Source organism: Bactrocera dorsalis, chromosome 1 (assembly GCF_023373825.1).
Source record: "Bactrocera dorsalis isolate Fly_Bdor chromosome 1, ASM2337382v1, whole genome shotgun sequence".
Classification (NCBI taxonomy): Eukaryota; Metazoa; Arthropoda; class Insecta; order Diptera; family Tephritidae; genus Bactrocera; species Bactrocera dorsalis.
The window spans coordinates 43,595,252-43,612,877 of NC_064303.1; the positions used below are offsets into that span (position 1 = coordinate 43,595,252).

Genomic DNA, 17,626 nt, shown 5'->3' on the forward strand with positions numbered 1-17,626 from the left:
AACGGTTCTCAGAACGCACAGCAGTTCAGGGAAAGAAACATACTCTGCTGCTGAGTAAGGTCTGTTCGTAGGGGCAGAAGAGTAGTGTGAGTTAGCTCAGAATGTGCGTGACGAGTCAGTTGTTGTGGTGCCTCAGAGACGAACAGAACTTACTGCGTGAAAATGGAATTAAATCAATCATCTCCGACATCAGAAGTGGGATCTGCTTTGCCTACTGATCCACATTTGTTAGCGTTGGAACTGCAAAATCGCAACCTGATGGAAATAATTAAAAACATGCATAATCCAAAGGCGCCGCAATCCGATGGTAAGGCGTCACACATTACCCTACCAAAATTTAACCCTGACGTTGCTGGAGCGGAGCCCTCATCTTGGTGTAGCACTGTGGACCTCATATTTGATGATAACGTTCTCCAAGGTAGCAATCTGGTGATAGCACTAAGTAAGGCATTAGAAGGCACCGCATCACAGTGGCTTCCACAAATATGCTTTGCCGGAATCACTTGGGCGCAGTTCAGGGAACTGTTTCTTCAGCGTTTTGTTGGAATTGAAACTTCTGCTGGCATGGTTCTCAATGTATTGAATGGTCGACCGAAACCAGAAGAAGGATTTGCTGAATACCGCAGCCGGATTGTCACGATGCTTATATCTAAATGGAAAGCCAAGGAGTTGGAAGAAATAGCTGTGTCTGTAACTTTGGCTCACATGGCGCAAGTTGACAGCAAGTTGGCGCGCTGGATTTTTACCACCAATGTAAAAACTCGCAATGAGCTACAACAACAGCTGCAGGCACACTCCTTCAGGAAGCGCAGCATAGAAGACGATGCAACTGGCTCGGATCGTAAAAAGTTCAAATCTCTATCCCTGGTGAAATGCCATTACTGTGGAAAGGTTGGGCATAGATATGCCGAGTGTCGGGCACGTTTGCAGAAGGGCCAGAGTAAAAGCAAAACCTACAACAGCACAAATACGACGGGTGGTGTCAAATGCTTCAAATGTGACGAAATTGGGCACTTTGCAACCGCATGTCCTAAAGGCCGATCAGGTGGAAATGAAAGAATTTCTGAAAAGCGTGTGGATATCTGCGCAGTAGCTCCACCCTCTGGAACAATAAAAGCATCCGGTGAGTCTCAACTCAATGGCATAAGTAACGATGCAATTTATAGTACTCAACAAGTTTTATGTAATATAAATATTGATCAATATTGCTTTGAGATTTTGTTACACGTAATTTTAGGCAAGTATTTGAAATACGATGTGTTAGTTGGTCGACAGATTCTTAGCCAAGGCTTTGGCGTAATGATAGATGCTGATAAATTTCAGATTTATAAAACGAAAATGATAGATATGGTGACTTTAACTGATTATGAGGATATTATAAGTTCTGATACAGATTTAGTTGATTCCGATAAAGTTGTCTTAACAAATATCTTAAAATGCTACTCTGACTGGTTTATTAGCGGAATACCAAAAACTCGAGTCTCGACAGGGCTGTTGGAAATTAAGCTAATAGATCCACAAAAGACAGTGCAACGACGTCCCTATAGGCTAGGCGAGGAATAAAAAAACATGGTGCGTTGTAAAATCGATGAGTTGTTAAAAGCAAATATTATCCGTCCAAGTTGCTCACCTTTCGCCAGTCCAATGATGTTAGTAAAGAAGAAAAATGGCACTGATCGTCTTTGTGTTGACTATAGGATGTTAAATGATATTACCATTGCTGATAGGTATCCTTTGCCTCTTATCGCAGACCAGATTGCCCGACTTCGCGGTGCAAAATATTTCTCGTGCTTAGATATGGCTAGTGGTTTCTACCAAATTCCAATACACGAAAATTCAGTTGAACGAACCGCGTTTGTGACACCAGAGGGTCAGTACGAGATTTTGACCATGCCTTTTGGCTTGAAAAATGCACCTTCTGTTTTCCAGAGGGCCATAATAAGAGCATTGGGATCACTGGCACATTCATGCGCTGTCGTTTATATTGATGACGTGTTGGTTATAGCCGAAACTAAAGAAGAAGCTTTAGAACGGTTGCGTATCGTATTAGAAACATTAAGTAAGGCGGGATTTTCATTTAATATAACTAAGTGCTCATTTCTTAAAACTCGCATAGAGTACCTAGGTTTTGAGATAAGTAACGGAGAAATTAGGCCAAACGCACGTAAAATAAAAGCATTGTTAGATTTACCACCTCCACAATCTGTGTCGCAATTACGAAAATTTATAGGATTGGCTTTGTATTTTAGACAGTTCGTTCCAAAATTCTCGGAAACGCTTAAGCCTTTGTATCAACTCACGTCAAAGAAAAATGTTGATTTTTCTTGGCAACAGCAACATGAGCAAATAAGGACTAAAATTATAACAGTATTGACGCAGGCGCCTGTGTTGACTATATTCGACCCGAAATATGCAATCGAATTGCACACCGATGCAAGTTCGATTGGCTATGGTGCTATATTGTTGCATAAAATTAATGCCAAACTCCATGTGGTAGAATATTATAGTAAATGCACATCCCCTGCTGAGTCAAAATATCATTCGTACGAATTAGAAACACTAGCAGTAGTCAATGGTATCAGACAGAATTTGTCGTACGGATTGTAATTCTTTAAAGGCTAGTCGCACAAAGCTAGACTTAACGCCGAGGGTACATAGGTGGTGGGCATTTTTACAATCGTTTGACTTTGACATAGAATATAGGAAGGGTGATCGTATAGCGCATGTAGATTGTTTATCTCGGAATCCAGTGTCCGATAAAAATATTGATCAGAATAAAATTCTGGAAAAACGCATTGCTTTGACCGAGGTAACTGACAACTGGTTGATTTCTGAACAACAACGTGATCCTGTGGTAGTAGACATATTAGCTAAGTTCAAAAATAACGAATTGCCAGAACATTTATTAAAAACCTATGAATTAAGGAAAGTAGTTTTATATAGGAAGATACAACGAAATGGTAAGACTAAATGTTTTCACGTTCATGAATCTATTATGTTCAATCAAAGCTGTTAAAGCCGTTGTGTGCTTGTTTGGTGTGCCTACACGTATTATAGCGGATCAGGGACGTAATTTTGCAAGCTCAGGATTCCGTAAATTTTGTTCCTCCCAAAAGATTGAGCTACACTTAATTGCTACAGGTGCGAGTAGGGCAAATGGTCAGGTAGAGCGTATAATGAGCACACTTAAGAGTATGTTGACAGCAGTCGAAAACAGTCAGAGGTCGTGGCAAGATGCTTTAGCAGAAGTACAATTGGAAATGAATTGCACCGCCAATCGAGTCACAAAATTCAGTCCATTAGAATTACTAATTGGTAGAGAATCTATACCTCTTTGTTTGTTACCAATAGGTGAATAAGAGGATAATGTAATTGATAGAGAGTCTATAAGAAAACAAGCCAAAGAAAATATAGAGGATAATGCTCGTTATGACAAACTTAGATATGATAAGAATAAAGCAAAGATAATAAAATATAATGTAGGAGACCATGTGTTACTAAAAAACGAAGAGCGTCACCAAACTAAGCTTGATCCGAAATTTAAAGGTCCGTTCGAAATAATCGAACAACTAGATGGCTATAGGTATGTCTTAAAGTCTTTAATAAGCAAAAGAACTTATAAGTATGCACATGAGTTTTTGAGGTAAAGAAGGCACAGCAGTTGCCTTAGAATCCCAAGAGGGGATATAGAGACCGCACCATAACAGATGGAATTGTTATGGCGGAAGTCAATGATGATCGCACCATAACAGAAGGATTTGTTGTGGCGGGGATCGGTAAGAATAACTACACATCAAAATTGAAATTATAGAAAAGAAGAATTGTTAAGTTTGATTTGAAAGAAAATGTTATGAAAAAGTTTATGTGATGGTATTGTGAAAACAATTTGATTGTTTTGTAGAAAAATGTAAACTTTATATAAATAAAAGTTAATGAAGTAAATGGTTAATGGAATTTGACTGAGAAAATCTTGTCCTAGATTTAACACACGAGGACGTGTGATTTGTCAGGAAGGCCGTGTCGTGGAATGGTAAATTAGCCCACTGTTTATGTTTGGCATAGAATGGTAAATTAGCCCACTGTATATGTGGCATAGAAGGGTTGGTTGGACCGTTGTGCATGCATGTACAGTTATGAATGGCGACACGATGTCGCTAACGGTTCTCAGAACGCACAGCAGTTCAGGGAAAGAAACATACTCTGCTGCTGACTAATAGGCTAGTTAGTGAAAAACGCTTCCTTCCTTCCTTCCTTTTCCTTCCTTATCGGCAAAATGAGTGCACAGTCAAGAACGTGGTAAAAACGCAGAAATCAGCCATCTTTGCTTTGCTTTCATTTGAACAATGTTGCCATTGCCCAATACGCATATATAGTTTTAAGCACATCTTTGTTTTCAATAACAATTTTTTACAATATAAAGTATCAAAACTGAAAACAAACTATTAAAAATAGTTTATATATTTATAAATAATAGCATTCGACTCTGATTTTGAGTTATTTTAAGAAAAGTTCAAACATATTGAACAGATTGAATTATAAAAGTTGATAATTACTGCAGTATATCGATGTTGGCAACCTTGCGTTGTGAGAGAGCAATCAGCTGAGACGTTTACGACGGCAAAAATCCAAATGTCGCAGATTCTCACGTCAACGTCACGTCAGAGTAACGTTTTTCACTGTTCAGTTACATTGCGCGCCCATAAGATAGGTCGTCCCAGCTGACACGACCCACGATTCTGCGTTGTTCACTAACCAGCCTATAAGGTCTGTTCGTAGGGGCAGAAGAGTAGTGTGAGTTAGCTCAGAATGTGCGTGACGAGTCAGTTGTTGTGGTGCCTCAGAGACGAACAGAACTTACTGCGTGAAAATGGAATTAAATCAATCATCTCCGACATATACTATATAGTACATTGCTTTTACAGACGCCTGTTGGCCTTTTGGCTTATATTTTTATACATTTACATGCTATCATACCAATTGATATGAATATCATTTTGCGAATTTTTGTAAATTCATTCAAAATTGATAACATTTATTAAATTATACTATTTCCATGGTAATATTTGTATTGTATATTCTCTTGCTCTTGCAAGATTGAAGATTGCAAAAATACTAGAGATGAGCGATATTGTGATTTTTCGATATCTGTGATTTCAGTGATTGGAATTTTTAAATCACTGTGATTTTATATTGCTATTGCGATCGCATCTAAGTCGACGTTCAAACGTCGTTGTTGTTGTTGTATCGGCAGATTCTGCCAATTTGACACTGTTTGGCCGAATAAAAGTTCGGGTCTGTTCCACTTACCACTTACGTTGGTTTTCCGCCTTTCTTTTCACTACATTTTCGCAAATGTTGGAGCGGTTCGGCTACCTGACACTTAGAGCGTATTGCATAGTTCATTTGTATGTTGGTATGATGGTTTCACACATTTCTTTGAAGGAATTACCATTAGTGTGGTTGATAATTTGTTTGTTTAGAATACCCGCTTTTAATATTTTCAAGATCGCAATCGCAGTTCATAGAAGCGAACTGCTATTTATAAAAAGTGATCGCAGTTGCGATTTGCGATTTTTCAATCACAGTGAAAAAATCACCGGTAGTGAAATAACCCTCATCACTAAAAAATCCTATACCGAAATATACAAGGGCACGAGAGCACGCATTGCAGAATCTAGTGATATATGAACGGCTGATTCGGTCAATTTATTGTGAATGACTATTATGCATGGCTATTGTGAATTGGCATACTTTCAGCATACATTTTTAACAAAAAAAGCTGTAGCAAATCTTTATAATTAAATAAAACTTATAAAATCTATTTAAAACTTACCTTCCTCAACAATTTACCGACGTAATATGTCTTTATGTAAAATGACAGCTAAAACAGGGTAGCAATTATATTTTTGCGTGCCATTGCACGCAAATACCATTTCAAATAATCTTCTGCGTGTGTTTGTTGTTGTGCCGGTGCACCAAGAGGAAATATATGCAATTCTTGCACCGTGCAAGGGTTTTGCAAGAGCAAGAGAATGCCCCTAATGTATTACAAAAATAATATATGTATGCAAATCACACCTCTTATCATTTAAAACTTTCATAAGAATCTATCCTGCAGATATGTATGCAAGTACAAATCAGTTTCAAATCAAGATATTATCATTTATCAGTAATATAAAAGCGCCCGCTTCTCTGTATTTACGTACACACATGTGTATGTATGTGCGTATGACATTCTCATACAAATAATATATGCGTACGCATGTAAATCAAAACATACAAACATTCTTCTGGAAAAACAACAATAGTCTCAAAAATCATCATACATACTTACAATATGAGTACACATGTAAATATGTGCGTACGACATTCCCATACAAACAATGCATACACAACATACATACATGCGTTCACATGTGGATATGTCATCCGCAAAAAATACAAATATTGTTCTACAAAAACAACAATCGTTTGAAAAACATCAGAAACCAATATGGCAGTCAAATTGCCGACGTCAAAATTTATAGTAAATTACACAACAACAAAATTTTCATTCATGAACGCAAACGTACTTTCAAAAAGCATTTTCGATTCATTCATAAAAGCAGACGCCGTTACATCTCCCCGAGCATGCCTTGCCAGCAAATATATACAATCGTCTTTTCGCGACGATTTCAAAAGCTAAAATTCATAAATTGAATATATTTCTGAAATTTAAAGGAAAAAAGTGGCATCCCCACAAATATATATATAGAATAAAATTGACAACATAGTTTAATTGTCGATTTTCAAGTCAAGAAATATTTCAAAGAAAATATTCAATATTCCTCTGATGTAGATATGTATGTATATTTACAGTCAATCCCGGTTAAGTAGTACTCCGCTTAAATGAAATTCAAATACCTCCCTCATCACTCTTAACAGCCTATTTTATCTCATGCTGCATCTCACGATTTTTGTTTTGAAATACGTATACGTAGAAATTATTGTTTTAAGTACGACTCATTTAAGTATCCGCAGTCGCTTATGTACCATATTATATTTTTATTTTTAACTAACTACAAATATCTGTATCTTTGAATGTGGCACATAACCAGGATTGACTGTATTTGTCAAGGAATGTAAAAAATATTTTGTAATTCTGAAATATTTTTACGCAGCTGCGTTGATATGTATGCAAGCTCACACACAAACATACATATTTCTGGATTGTAGGCAAAGCTGTACAGCAGCAAGAGAAGCGGTTTCGGTACAGCTCCGATTTTCTACCATTGACTTTTTAACAAAGTTAGGTTGTCCGTTACATACATATGTGAATATGTGAGCATTATGCGAAAGGTTTTTTAAAATCTTTATACATGTACAAATAATTATATGCACATGACTTTTAAGATTTTATCAAAACTTCAAAATTTATCAAGATTTCGCCATACAAAAATAACAGTTCCAAATCACTTCATTGAAATGATTTGAAACTGATCCACGCTAAATCTCTCCGTGCGACTCTGATTTTGCGCAATCTACTTGTCAGCACTGGAAATCTGTTACATTATCACAGCTGATTTAGACACTACAAAGGGAAAAAATGTAAGCAAACAAATTTTTTTAAAGCAATTAATCTAATTTCACCTGAAAATCGACTTAAAAAATGAAAAAATGCATCCATAATTTCTATTATATGGAAAATATTTAAAAAAAGACGACTTTCATTTCAAAATACTATATAACAATCTTTTCTTTTGATAAATATTAAGCGATGTAAATTCTTGAATGACAATAACAGCTGTTTTTTGATCTTTCTAACGGCAGTGAGAACACTGTTGTGTTATGAAATGCTTAAATGTAATCTAATCTTTTAAATTTTCGGTCTGAACATGGTATAAAACCACTAAAAGACCACTAGATTTTAAATTTTGAAAGAAAAAGTGAATAATAAATAATAATCTTATTTTGATTTACCTTAGCATTTTCTTGGTGTTTTTTTTTTGGTCGTTGTATGACTTTTTAAATCTGCATAGTGATTCCGCAACCTACATAACCTACACTTAGCTACTTTATTGCCGTCATTATCTTTTACAACTTGTAACCAATCTTTTAAAATAGGGTCTTTGAGCCAGAAATCTCTAAATTTTTGAGAATACTGTCGTTTACTAAACATTGTTATATGAGTATATTAATGATGGAGTACATTGCAAGTAAATTTTCACTTTAAAAGATTTAAACAATGAAGATTTATTCTGTTACGAAGAAAGAAAGAGCGAACAAGACAAAAGAGAACGTATGAGTATATCAAACAATTGAGTATAGTGGAATGTAGCTGTTAAAAAGGCTCCCCCCTTGAGATATAACAGGCTATCTCTATTTGTCTTATTCGTAGCTCTTTAAAAGCTTGAAATAGAACTGAAATATCTTATGGGGGAAGCAATTATAAAGAATATATATAATATAAATTATTAATTTTTTGTATTTACCGTCAGAGGGTATTTACCACTAAAAAAACCACCAGCCACTAAACAAGTTTTTTGCCCACTAGAGGGAAAGTAAAACCACTAGTTTTAGTGGTAAAACCACTGAGTTGGCATCATTGTCCATAATATATATCCATAGTCGCTTGCGCATTGTAAATATGCGAATCTGTAAGCGTACATTTCTAAACATTGAAATTAGCGTCATTTTGCTCAATTCTGCTATTTTCGACGCTCCTGTTAAATATTGGTGAAATCCGCTAATAGAAAAGAATACCCCTGATTTTGTGGTGAAATTCACTAATGGAAAAGAGTACCCATCCAAAAAATGAATTGTCGTAAATTTGGCAATACGGTGAACCTTCTCTATATTATACGTTCTCTGCTTAGTATCCAGCTCTCAAGAAATGTAAAAACTTCGTGTAAAAAAACGCTTAAGAAACGCTGCGGTAAATTTCCTCGTGCTAGTATGTAGCTCTGAAGAAATCTAGTACTAATTTTTAATTCATTTTTTTTTCAATAAATGCGAATATGGCAATCCTGGTTTTGCGAAGAAGCATGAAATCAACAATTGTTTCTTGAAGGAAAATCAAAGTAATCATTAAATTCATCCTACAATTAGTTAAAATTGTTTTTATGAAATATAGTTCATTTTTCAATTTTATATAGAACATCCCAATTTTCATTCATATTCCTTAAATTGCAATGAAAATTCTTATATACTTACACACATAAATTAATTATTATTTTTTGTTTATTTTCTCTTGCTCTTCTAATGCGGATCATTCCCAATGCGTAACCAGCTGTCAAAATTACTTGACTATAGCTGAAAAAATAAGGAATTTTTTTCTTGAGCAATTACTTAAGATCTGGATACGGACCTATAACCAAAATTGAAAATACGGTAAAGGTTCAGGAGAGCGGCTTTTCCGAAAACGTGCACCAATTTTGTATGACGCGTGCCTTTAAAATCATTATTTTCTTTGTTTTTATCAAAAACATCGTATTCCCCGAAATGATAAATTCACTTTTACACTTTACACGTCTTTAGATGTTAAAATTATACCATCTATAAGTTATATACATATAATTGTTGATGTCGTTTAACACCAAATGTCGACCAAACACAAAAAACAACAACAAAACCGGATTTGATGACGGACAAAGGGCAACGACAGAGGACAACGGTAGCGGATAAAGAGAAGGAGACTGTAGCAGCGGAAGGTAAGGGGGGTCGAGGAGCCAGGCGTAAGCCTAAATACTTTGACGCTCTCACGCCAGAGGAGCGCTCGCTGTTCGAGGAGCACGCCAGGGAGGATGACGACGACGTGCCCTCTGGCAGCGGAGCTCACCTGGAGGGTACGCCTGGAGCTGAAGCAACACCTAGGAACATCGGCAAACCCCCCGCCGGAGGGTGCAGTGGGTCGGCCTCTGGTGAATCGTGTCGGGCAGAGCCTGACGGCGCCAAAAGGAGAAGGAGGAGAAGGCGCAGAAGAGGTGGGCAACGCCCCCTCCCAGAAGCTGGCCAACCCGGTGGGTGTGGGGATCCACGCAGGAGAGGAATGAGTGGCTCCACCATGAGGTGGTACCTACGCCAGGAGCAAGAGCCAATGGAGCAACGTCAACCCGGCGACTGGACGCGACCACAATGTGCCAGCTCGATCGCAGGGCAGCGGTAGCGGCGGCCGTGGCCCGGTCAGCACTACGCTGTCCGTGCGGCGGGGCGACAGCAGGGCATTGCCCGCAGGCACAAGCGCCCAGGCCGAAAAACGGAAAAGCGGCCAAATCACGCCACAGGAGCCCCCACGATCCAAGAGGGTGCGGGGCACAGACGCAAAGGAAACCGGGGGCCAACAATCTGGATCGGCTCCTCACCGGGTGGAGGAGGTGCGGCGCGGGTATGCGGACGCTGTTAGGGGCATCCACATGGCTGTTCTGCCTCTCAAGTACCCGGCGGAGGCGCTAAAACCGGAGGAGCTTACCGTGCTGCAGGACATCCTCATGGACGAGGTGTGTGAAGGAGTGGACTACACGGCGTCCTTCCTGGGCATCGATTTCAGGGGAGGTATGATGCAGGTAGACTGCCATGACGAGTCGTCCGCCAACTGGCTGAGGGAGCACGCTCCAAAACTGGGAGGCTGGACGGGCCCTGTCCTCTGTGCGAAGAGGGTGGAGGACGTGCCAATCATGCACAGCATGACAGTATTCCTCCCTCGGAGTGGGGACAGGTCCTACGAGTACGCCCTGGGTCTGGTGAGGAACCAGAACAGGGGGCTCAGTATCTCGGCCTGGTGTGTCGCCAGTAGTAAGAAGGAAAAGCTAGGCGATATGGAGGGTTGGAGGTTGTTTGTGTATATTGACGACGAGTCATACAAGTACGTTCGGGCCGCGAGCTTCCGCCTGTTCTACAGGTACAGCACGGTCCTTATGCGGCCCTACAAGCCTGCTGATGCCGGAAGCAAGGAAGCCAAGACGCCCGCGCCTCCACAGCACAAAGGCGTCGTTAGCCAGGCAGTGCCGGTATCCGCCCCGGAGGAAACGAAGATGGAGGTGGACGAGTCGTCGGAGCAGCCCTGCGGGAGCAGGACTGAACAGGCAGTGCCAAGGCCGACTACAGACGTCCCCAACGATGGCCGGAGCATGGGGCTACCCTCAACGCAGGAGCTCTTAGACGGACTTGGAGACTCAATCGACAGCAGCGCGGTTGACGGCAGGGTAGAGGACCTTTCCCTCCTCGAGCCCAATTTATGATGGCCGTCAACATGGAGATTGCCCAAGTGAACCTGCATCATGCGGCGGCAGCCTCAGCTGTCATAACAAGCAGGTTCACTGCGGAAAAACTGGGCACGCTGCTGATCCAAGAGCCTTGGATCCATAAAGGAGAGGTAAAGGGCCTCAAGACGGAGGCAAACAAGGTAATCTGGGACCTCTCAAGCGAGAGGCCTAGGACGTGTATAGTTGTTAGAAGCAATATTGATTTCTTTTGCATTTCAGAGTTTCTGACGCAAGACTTGGTGGCGGTGCAGGCTAGGGACAGTGAGGGCAAAGACTTCGTCCTAGCCTCAGCATACTTTCCGGGAGAGGCAGCAACGGCACCCCCGGAGGCGGTGGAAAGACTGGTGGAGCACTGGAGGCTGCACAAGCTCCCCCTTATCATCGGCTGCGATGCGAACGCCCACCACACGGAATGGGGCAGCACCGACTGCAACGCGAGAGGTGAGTCCCTTTTAGAAAATCTAGTAGGTAGAAATTTAGCGGTAGAGAATGTAGGGTGCGAACCCACATTCGTAACTATAAGCAGGAGGGAGGTGCTGGACATCACCCTCAGTAATGAGCCTGCAACAGGGATGGTCTCGCAGTGGAGAGTCTCAACGGAGCCCTCCCTGTCGGACCATAGAATTGTAAGGTTCGCGCTGAGGGCAGAGGTCAAGCTGTTCCCTCCTAGACGCAACCCTCGAAGGACCAACTGGAATACCTTCAAGGAGAGGCTGGACGAGGAGTTAAGGAGGAAGGGGCAGACTGACAGTAGCGCCACGGGCCGGGACATGGAGGTCAGATTGACCGCACTTAACGGGTCCATTATTAACGCGTACAACGACAGCTGCCCCTTAGTTGCACCCACAGACAGGCGCAAATGCTCTTGGTGGACAAGGAAACTCGCAGACCTAAGGAAGAAAGTACGGAGGCTATTTAATAAGGCAAAACGTACAGGGGTCTGGGAGGAGTACAGGAGCAACCTGACGCTATATAATAAAGAGATCAGGTCTGCAAAACAGGCTAGCTTCAGGAGATTCTGTAAAAACGTCTCCTCCACACCAGAAGCTGCCAGGCTGCACAAAGCTCTGGCTAAAGGGAAGACGGACTCAGTGCTAGCCATCAAAAAGAATGACGGGACATTCACGACCAGCGCGGAGGACAGAGCTGCAGAGCTCTTGCGTGCTCACTTCCCGGAGACTGTCCCGGTTTATCGGTGTCTGCCCTCAACCGAACATAGGCCGTCCCGCACTGATTGGGCTATCGCCAAACAGCTGTTTACTGCGGACTCGATCAGGTGGGCAATGGCCTCGTTCGAAAGGTTCAAGTCTCCGGGAGTGGACGGCATCTTCCCAGCGCTTCTACAACAGGGTGAGCAGATTCTGATGCCACACCTGATTAGGCTGCTGAGGGAGAGCCTGGCGCTGGCCTACATCCCAGAATCATGGAGGACAGCTGAGGTAATCTTCATACCGAAAGTGGGAAGGAAGGACTACTCGTTGGCCAAATCTTTCAGGCCGATTAGCCTAACCTCCTTCCTACTATGGAGAAGATAATAGATCATCATCTAAGGTCTAAGGCGCTGAGGACCGCACCACAGCATGCAGCTCAGCATGCATACAGAGCTGACAGATCAACCAGCACAGCTCTGTACCAGTTGACCTCCGAAATAGAGAGTTCACTGGAGAAAGGGGAAGTCATGCTATGCGCCTTCTTGGATATTGAAGGAGCTTTTGACAACACTTCTCATAGAAGTGTGGCAATGGCACTGGAAGGTAGGAATGTGGCAGCACCAGTGCGTAGATGGATAGAGGCGGTACTCCGCACCAGGATTGCTGAGACCACTGCAGGGGGCACAAAGATTCGCCTAGGCACAACAAGGGGCTGTCCACAGGGTGGTGTACTATCGCCCCTGCTGTGGAGCCTTGTCGTGGATGACCTGTTAGCACTGCTAACCGACAACGGCATCCGCTGCCAAGGATATGCGGACAATATAGTGATCATAGCGAAAGGCAAGTTCGAGGACACTCTCTGTGACCTAGTGCAACGAGGTCTAAATCTGGCAAAGGAGTGGTGCAGGGGAGTTGATCTGACCATCAACCCCTCGAAGACTACCATCGTCCCATTTACAAGACAAAGATCCCTACCCGGGCTTAGAAACCTCACACTTGGGGGGAGAGTGATTGAGATGACCAGCAATGTTAAATATCTCGGTCTCACTCTGGATTCCACTTTGCGGTGGAAGCAGCATGTGGACCAAACCATGGTCAAGGCGACAAAGGCTTTAATGGTGTGCAATCGGCTGGCAGGTAAATCCTGGGGTTGCAAGCCAAGGATTATCAGGTGGTTGTATACCATGATTGTGCGACCGATCGTGACATATGGAGCGGTGTCCTGGGCCTCTGTGGCGGCACAGGCCTCGGTGGTGATGAGACTATCGAGGCTCCAACGGCTAGCATGCGTCTGCATGACGGGCGCTATGCGAACCTGCCCAACGGCGGCGCTGGAGGTCCTGCTGGAACTCACACCACTCCACATAGTGATCGGCCAAGTAGCCAAGCATTCACTCCTCCAAATAACGGCAGAGGGATGCGGTAAAGGAAAAATAATCTCGACCCAGAGGATGGAGGTGATAAGTGGCGGTAATCCAATTGCCCTCCTCCCGAAGGACGGGATTACAAAGACAGTTAACTTCACGAGGAAATTCAAGGTAACCCTGGGCAGCAAGAACGAGTGGAATGACTCCACTCTTGAGCTGTTGCTAAGGGACAGTACACTGAAGTGGTACACCGACGGCTCGAAGACGTCGGAAGGTATTGGTGCAAGGATCGCGGGCCCACGCACAAGGTTATCCATACCGATGGGCAGATTCCCCAGTATCTTCCAGGCCGAAGTCTTAGCAATAAGTCGGTGTACAGAGATAAACCTCCACCGCGGCTATCGTAATGAGCGGATAACCATACTCAGCGATAGCCAAGCGGCACTAAAAGCGATCTGGGCCTACGAGATCAAATCGCTGCTAGTGCAGGAGTGTAGAGAACGGCTAAACAGCCTAGCGGAATTGAATCAGGTGTACCTAGTTTGGGTACCTGGTCATAGAGGCATAGCCGGAAATGAACTGGCTGACGATCTCGCCCGCTCTGCAGCCTCCACAAATATGGTAGGGCCAAAACCGTTTACCGGGGTGGGCCCTCATACGCTAAAGGAGCTGCTCCGCAAGGAGGAAAGAGAGGGCAGAGAAGGTCATTGGCAACGGGCGCGTGGCATGCGGTATGCAAAGCTGCTGATAGGGGGGTACAACCTCAAAAGGTTTAAATCAATAATCAACCTCCCAAGGATCAAGCTCAGGCTCCTGGTCGCATTCTACACCGGCCACTGCAAGTTGAAAAGGCATCTGTTCAACTTAGGACTTGCCTCTTGCTCTAACTGCCGGTTCTGCGACAGGGAACCTGAAACCCCGGAGCACCTGCTGATCGATTGCATCGCAGTCTGCAGACGCAGGTCTAAGGCCCTTGGAATTAAATTTCCGGATAAGGATCACATCGACTCACTAGCTCCCAGCAAAATGCTAAAATTTATCGATTTGTTGGGGCTTGGTGAGTTCCTGTAAGTTAGGAGAGGGCACAATAGACCCAAGGTCGCAGTGCATACCTCAATTAATTCTATTGTCTATTGTCTATTGATGTCGTTTAGTTAATTAATAAGAGAAATTGATGTTTATGTTATTTTTATAAATATATGAAAAACTTCACAATTCACTTCAACGAAAATGGCAAGGTAATGTTCGAAATTATGGCATCGCTGTTGTAAATTCGAATGGCCACCATTGCTTCATGCACTGATAGTTTTCGAATTATCGATACTCTCGATATTCGAGACTGATAGAGAATTGGTAAAAATGAGAAATACATAATAGGAAAATTTATAATTCATTATTATTGCAGAAAGAAGAATTTGGACACAGAAGAATTATGAACACCGGGATTTTGGACCGACCAGGGATATTTTCTTTGAGCACTCGATGTATTTCTCATTTTTACCAATTCTCTTTCTGACTCGTATATTGAGACTATAGATATTTTAATTTCTTTTTATTTTCCAATTAATAATATTTTTCTATTATATATCTCTCATTTTTATCAATTCTTGTTTAGTCTCGAATAACGAGAGTATCGATATTTCGAACCCGATTACTGTATCAGTAGTGCTCAATTGAATTTCGAACAGTGATGCCATTCATAGCGTAAATATCGTGCAAAATCGTAATACATTTTATTGTTTTTATTGCAAAAAAAAAAAACACAAAAATAGACATCACGCCATATATATTCGTAAATTAGAATTAAAAACACGAATTTTAAGACATTTCCCGTGAAAATTGGTGCACGATTTCGGAAAAGCCGCTCTCCTAAACCTTTACCATACAAATAATTATTATAGCATTTTCGTTTTGTGCAACCCGTTTTGATCTCTCGCCACCCTTATTCACCAGAGGGGGTATTGATGTTTTTATTGTAAGTCTATTATTACATGAAGCAACTTTCGTTGCTATTCCTCAGACGATTCTCTTTTGCTGTCGCCCATTACCTTCACACGTTTTTTTCTCATTCTCTTTCACTTTACTTTAACCCATTGTCGTTTCTTTTTCCTTATAGGTATTTGGGCCACTCTATCACATATATTAATCAGTTCTGTCAGTTAAGAAATACATTTTATTTATAATTCAAAATTAAAACAAAGATTATATGACAGACTCTCACATATATCACCATTTTCACTATCGTCTGAATCAATTTGTATGGCTTTCTCCATACATTTTACAATATCTTTAATTAATTCGATTTTTTCGTTATACTCCATTTTCTAAAATATTTATATTATATTATGTATACATATCTGTTTACATATTTGCAAATTACTTACCAAAAGACGAAATTAAATTTTTTAAATATATTCAAAATATTAATTTCAAAAAAATATACGCAAATGCAACTATGTACTACGAAAGAAAGAACACGAATGCCGAAAAACGTCGCAGCGAACTGTTACGAAGCGAGTTGCTGAACACTGGAAACTCGCCGTGATTCTCCTCTCCTCGTCGCACCTTCGCCTATAAACCAAGAGTTGCCTCAACAAAAGTTGCTTCGTGTAATAAAAGACTAAATGTACATTTCAGGCAGATCTCTGCTTGGGGTGTTGTACTATGTCTCAAATGACGTGAATTTGTTATGAATGTTTAAGTTTTTTTTTTTTTAATGCTAAGGTTTATTAAATGTTTGGCGTATTCTAACATTTACTGCCGTAAGTATAGTCAACAAATAAATGTTAATATGAAGTACTTAAATGTAGCCGAGAAAAACGATGCAGCAAAAACAATCGCTGGCTTTTTGTCGAATGGAACCTCCACAAGAGTAAGCAGATTGAAAAAAGACTATAATGCAAAAATAGGTAATGTTATGATTTCTAGCGGGAAGGGTATTCTGTTTATAACAAAATATATGATTTCGAAACGGAAGTAAGTGGGCGAAAGAGTAAAATGGTAATGACCTCGGTATCTGGCCATCTATTGCAATTAGAATTTGTTGGAATATATCGTCGATGGAAGGAAGTAGATCCCCAAGTGTTATTTACAGCACCAGTACAAAAAACATGCCAAGAAAATTTCCAACCAATTCTAAGAACATTAGAAAGAGAAGTCCGTAGCTGTAATGGACTCATAATTTGGACAGATTGTGATAGGGAAGGAGAAAATATAGGATATGAAATAATAGGCGTTTGTCGCAAGGTGAAACCAAGCATCAAAGTATATAGAGCAGTTTTCTCAGAGATTACCAAAGCTTCCGTTCGCCGTGCTCTACACGAATTAAAAGAACCTAATAAAAGATTAAGCGACGCTGTGGATGTAAGAACGGAACTTGATCTTAGAACTGGGGCAGCAATAACAAGATTTCAGACTATGAGATTACAACGTTTATTCCCTGAAAAAATTGCTGATAAGCTAATCTCTTATGGAAGTTGTCAGATACCTACGTTAGGTTTTGTCGCGGAGAGATATAAGGAAATAGAAGCCTTCGTTTCAGAACCATTTTGGAAATTAAAAGGTAAATGACATTTTTGAGATATAAGATAAATGGTAAAAAAAAAACTGGGGTAAAATTTAGAATAGCATCCCCGGCTTTCGGGGATAAAATGGGTATCAATGGAAAGGTGACGTTCTCCAGATCACGAGCTTCATAAAGCTTTATTTACAACAAATATTAAAAAAATGAATATGCAGAAACGTTATAGTGAAGTGTTAGTAAGTGAAAAGTGCATAATATAAGAGAAAAAGCTACTCACAATACACAAATTATCAATGTAAAAGTTGTCAATTTTTCAACTTTAAATGCGAATATCTCGAAAACTAT

At 41.1% G+C, this 17,626-nt stretch overlaps 2 protein-coding genes across 5 annotated transcripts in view; one reads left to right on the plus strand and one right to left on the minus strand.

Annotated features, from left to right (window-relative positions):
- The window catches only part of LOC125780329 (uncharacterized), a 282,319-nt gene that overhangs the window by 93,694 nt on the left and 170,999 nt on the right, over positions 1-17,626 (minus strand). The window lies entirely within an intron of this gene.
- Positions 16,362-17,626, plus strand: part of LOC105223670 (DNA topoisomerase 3-alpha) — a 36,102-nt gene continuing 34,837 nt past the window's right edge. The window contains exons 1-2 of one of the 3 annotated variants that reach the window (XM_029549671.2): positions 16,362-16,630; positions 16,687-17,320. In XM_029549671.2, the coding sequence (XP_029405531.1) occupies positions 16,475-16,630; positions 16,687-17,320 (790 nt within the window). In that variant the 5' untranslated portion in view covers positions 16,362-16,474. The remainder of the gene's footprint in view (positions 16,631-16,686; positions 17,321-17,626) is intronic. The other 2 variants (XM_049462408.1, XM_011201446.4) reach the window with 2 other exon arrangements.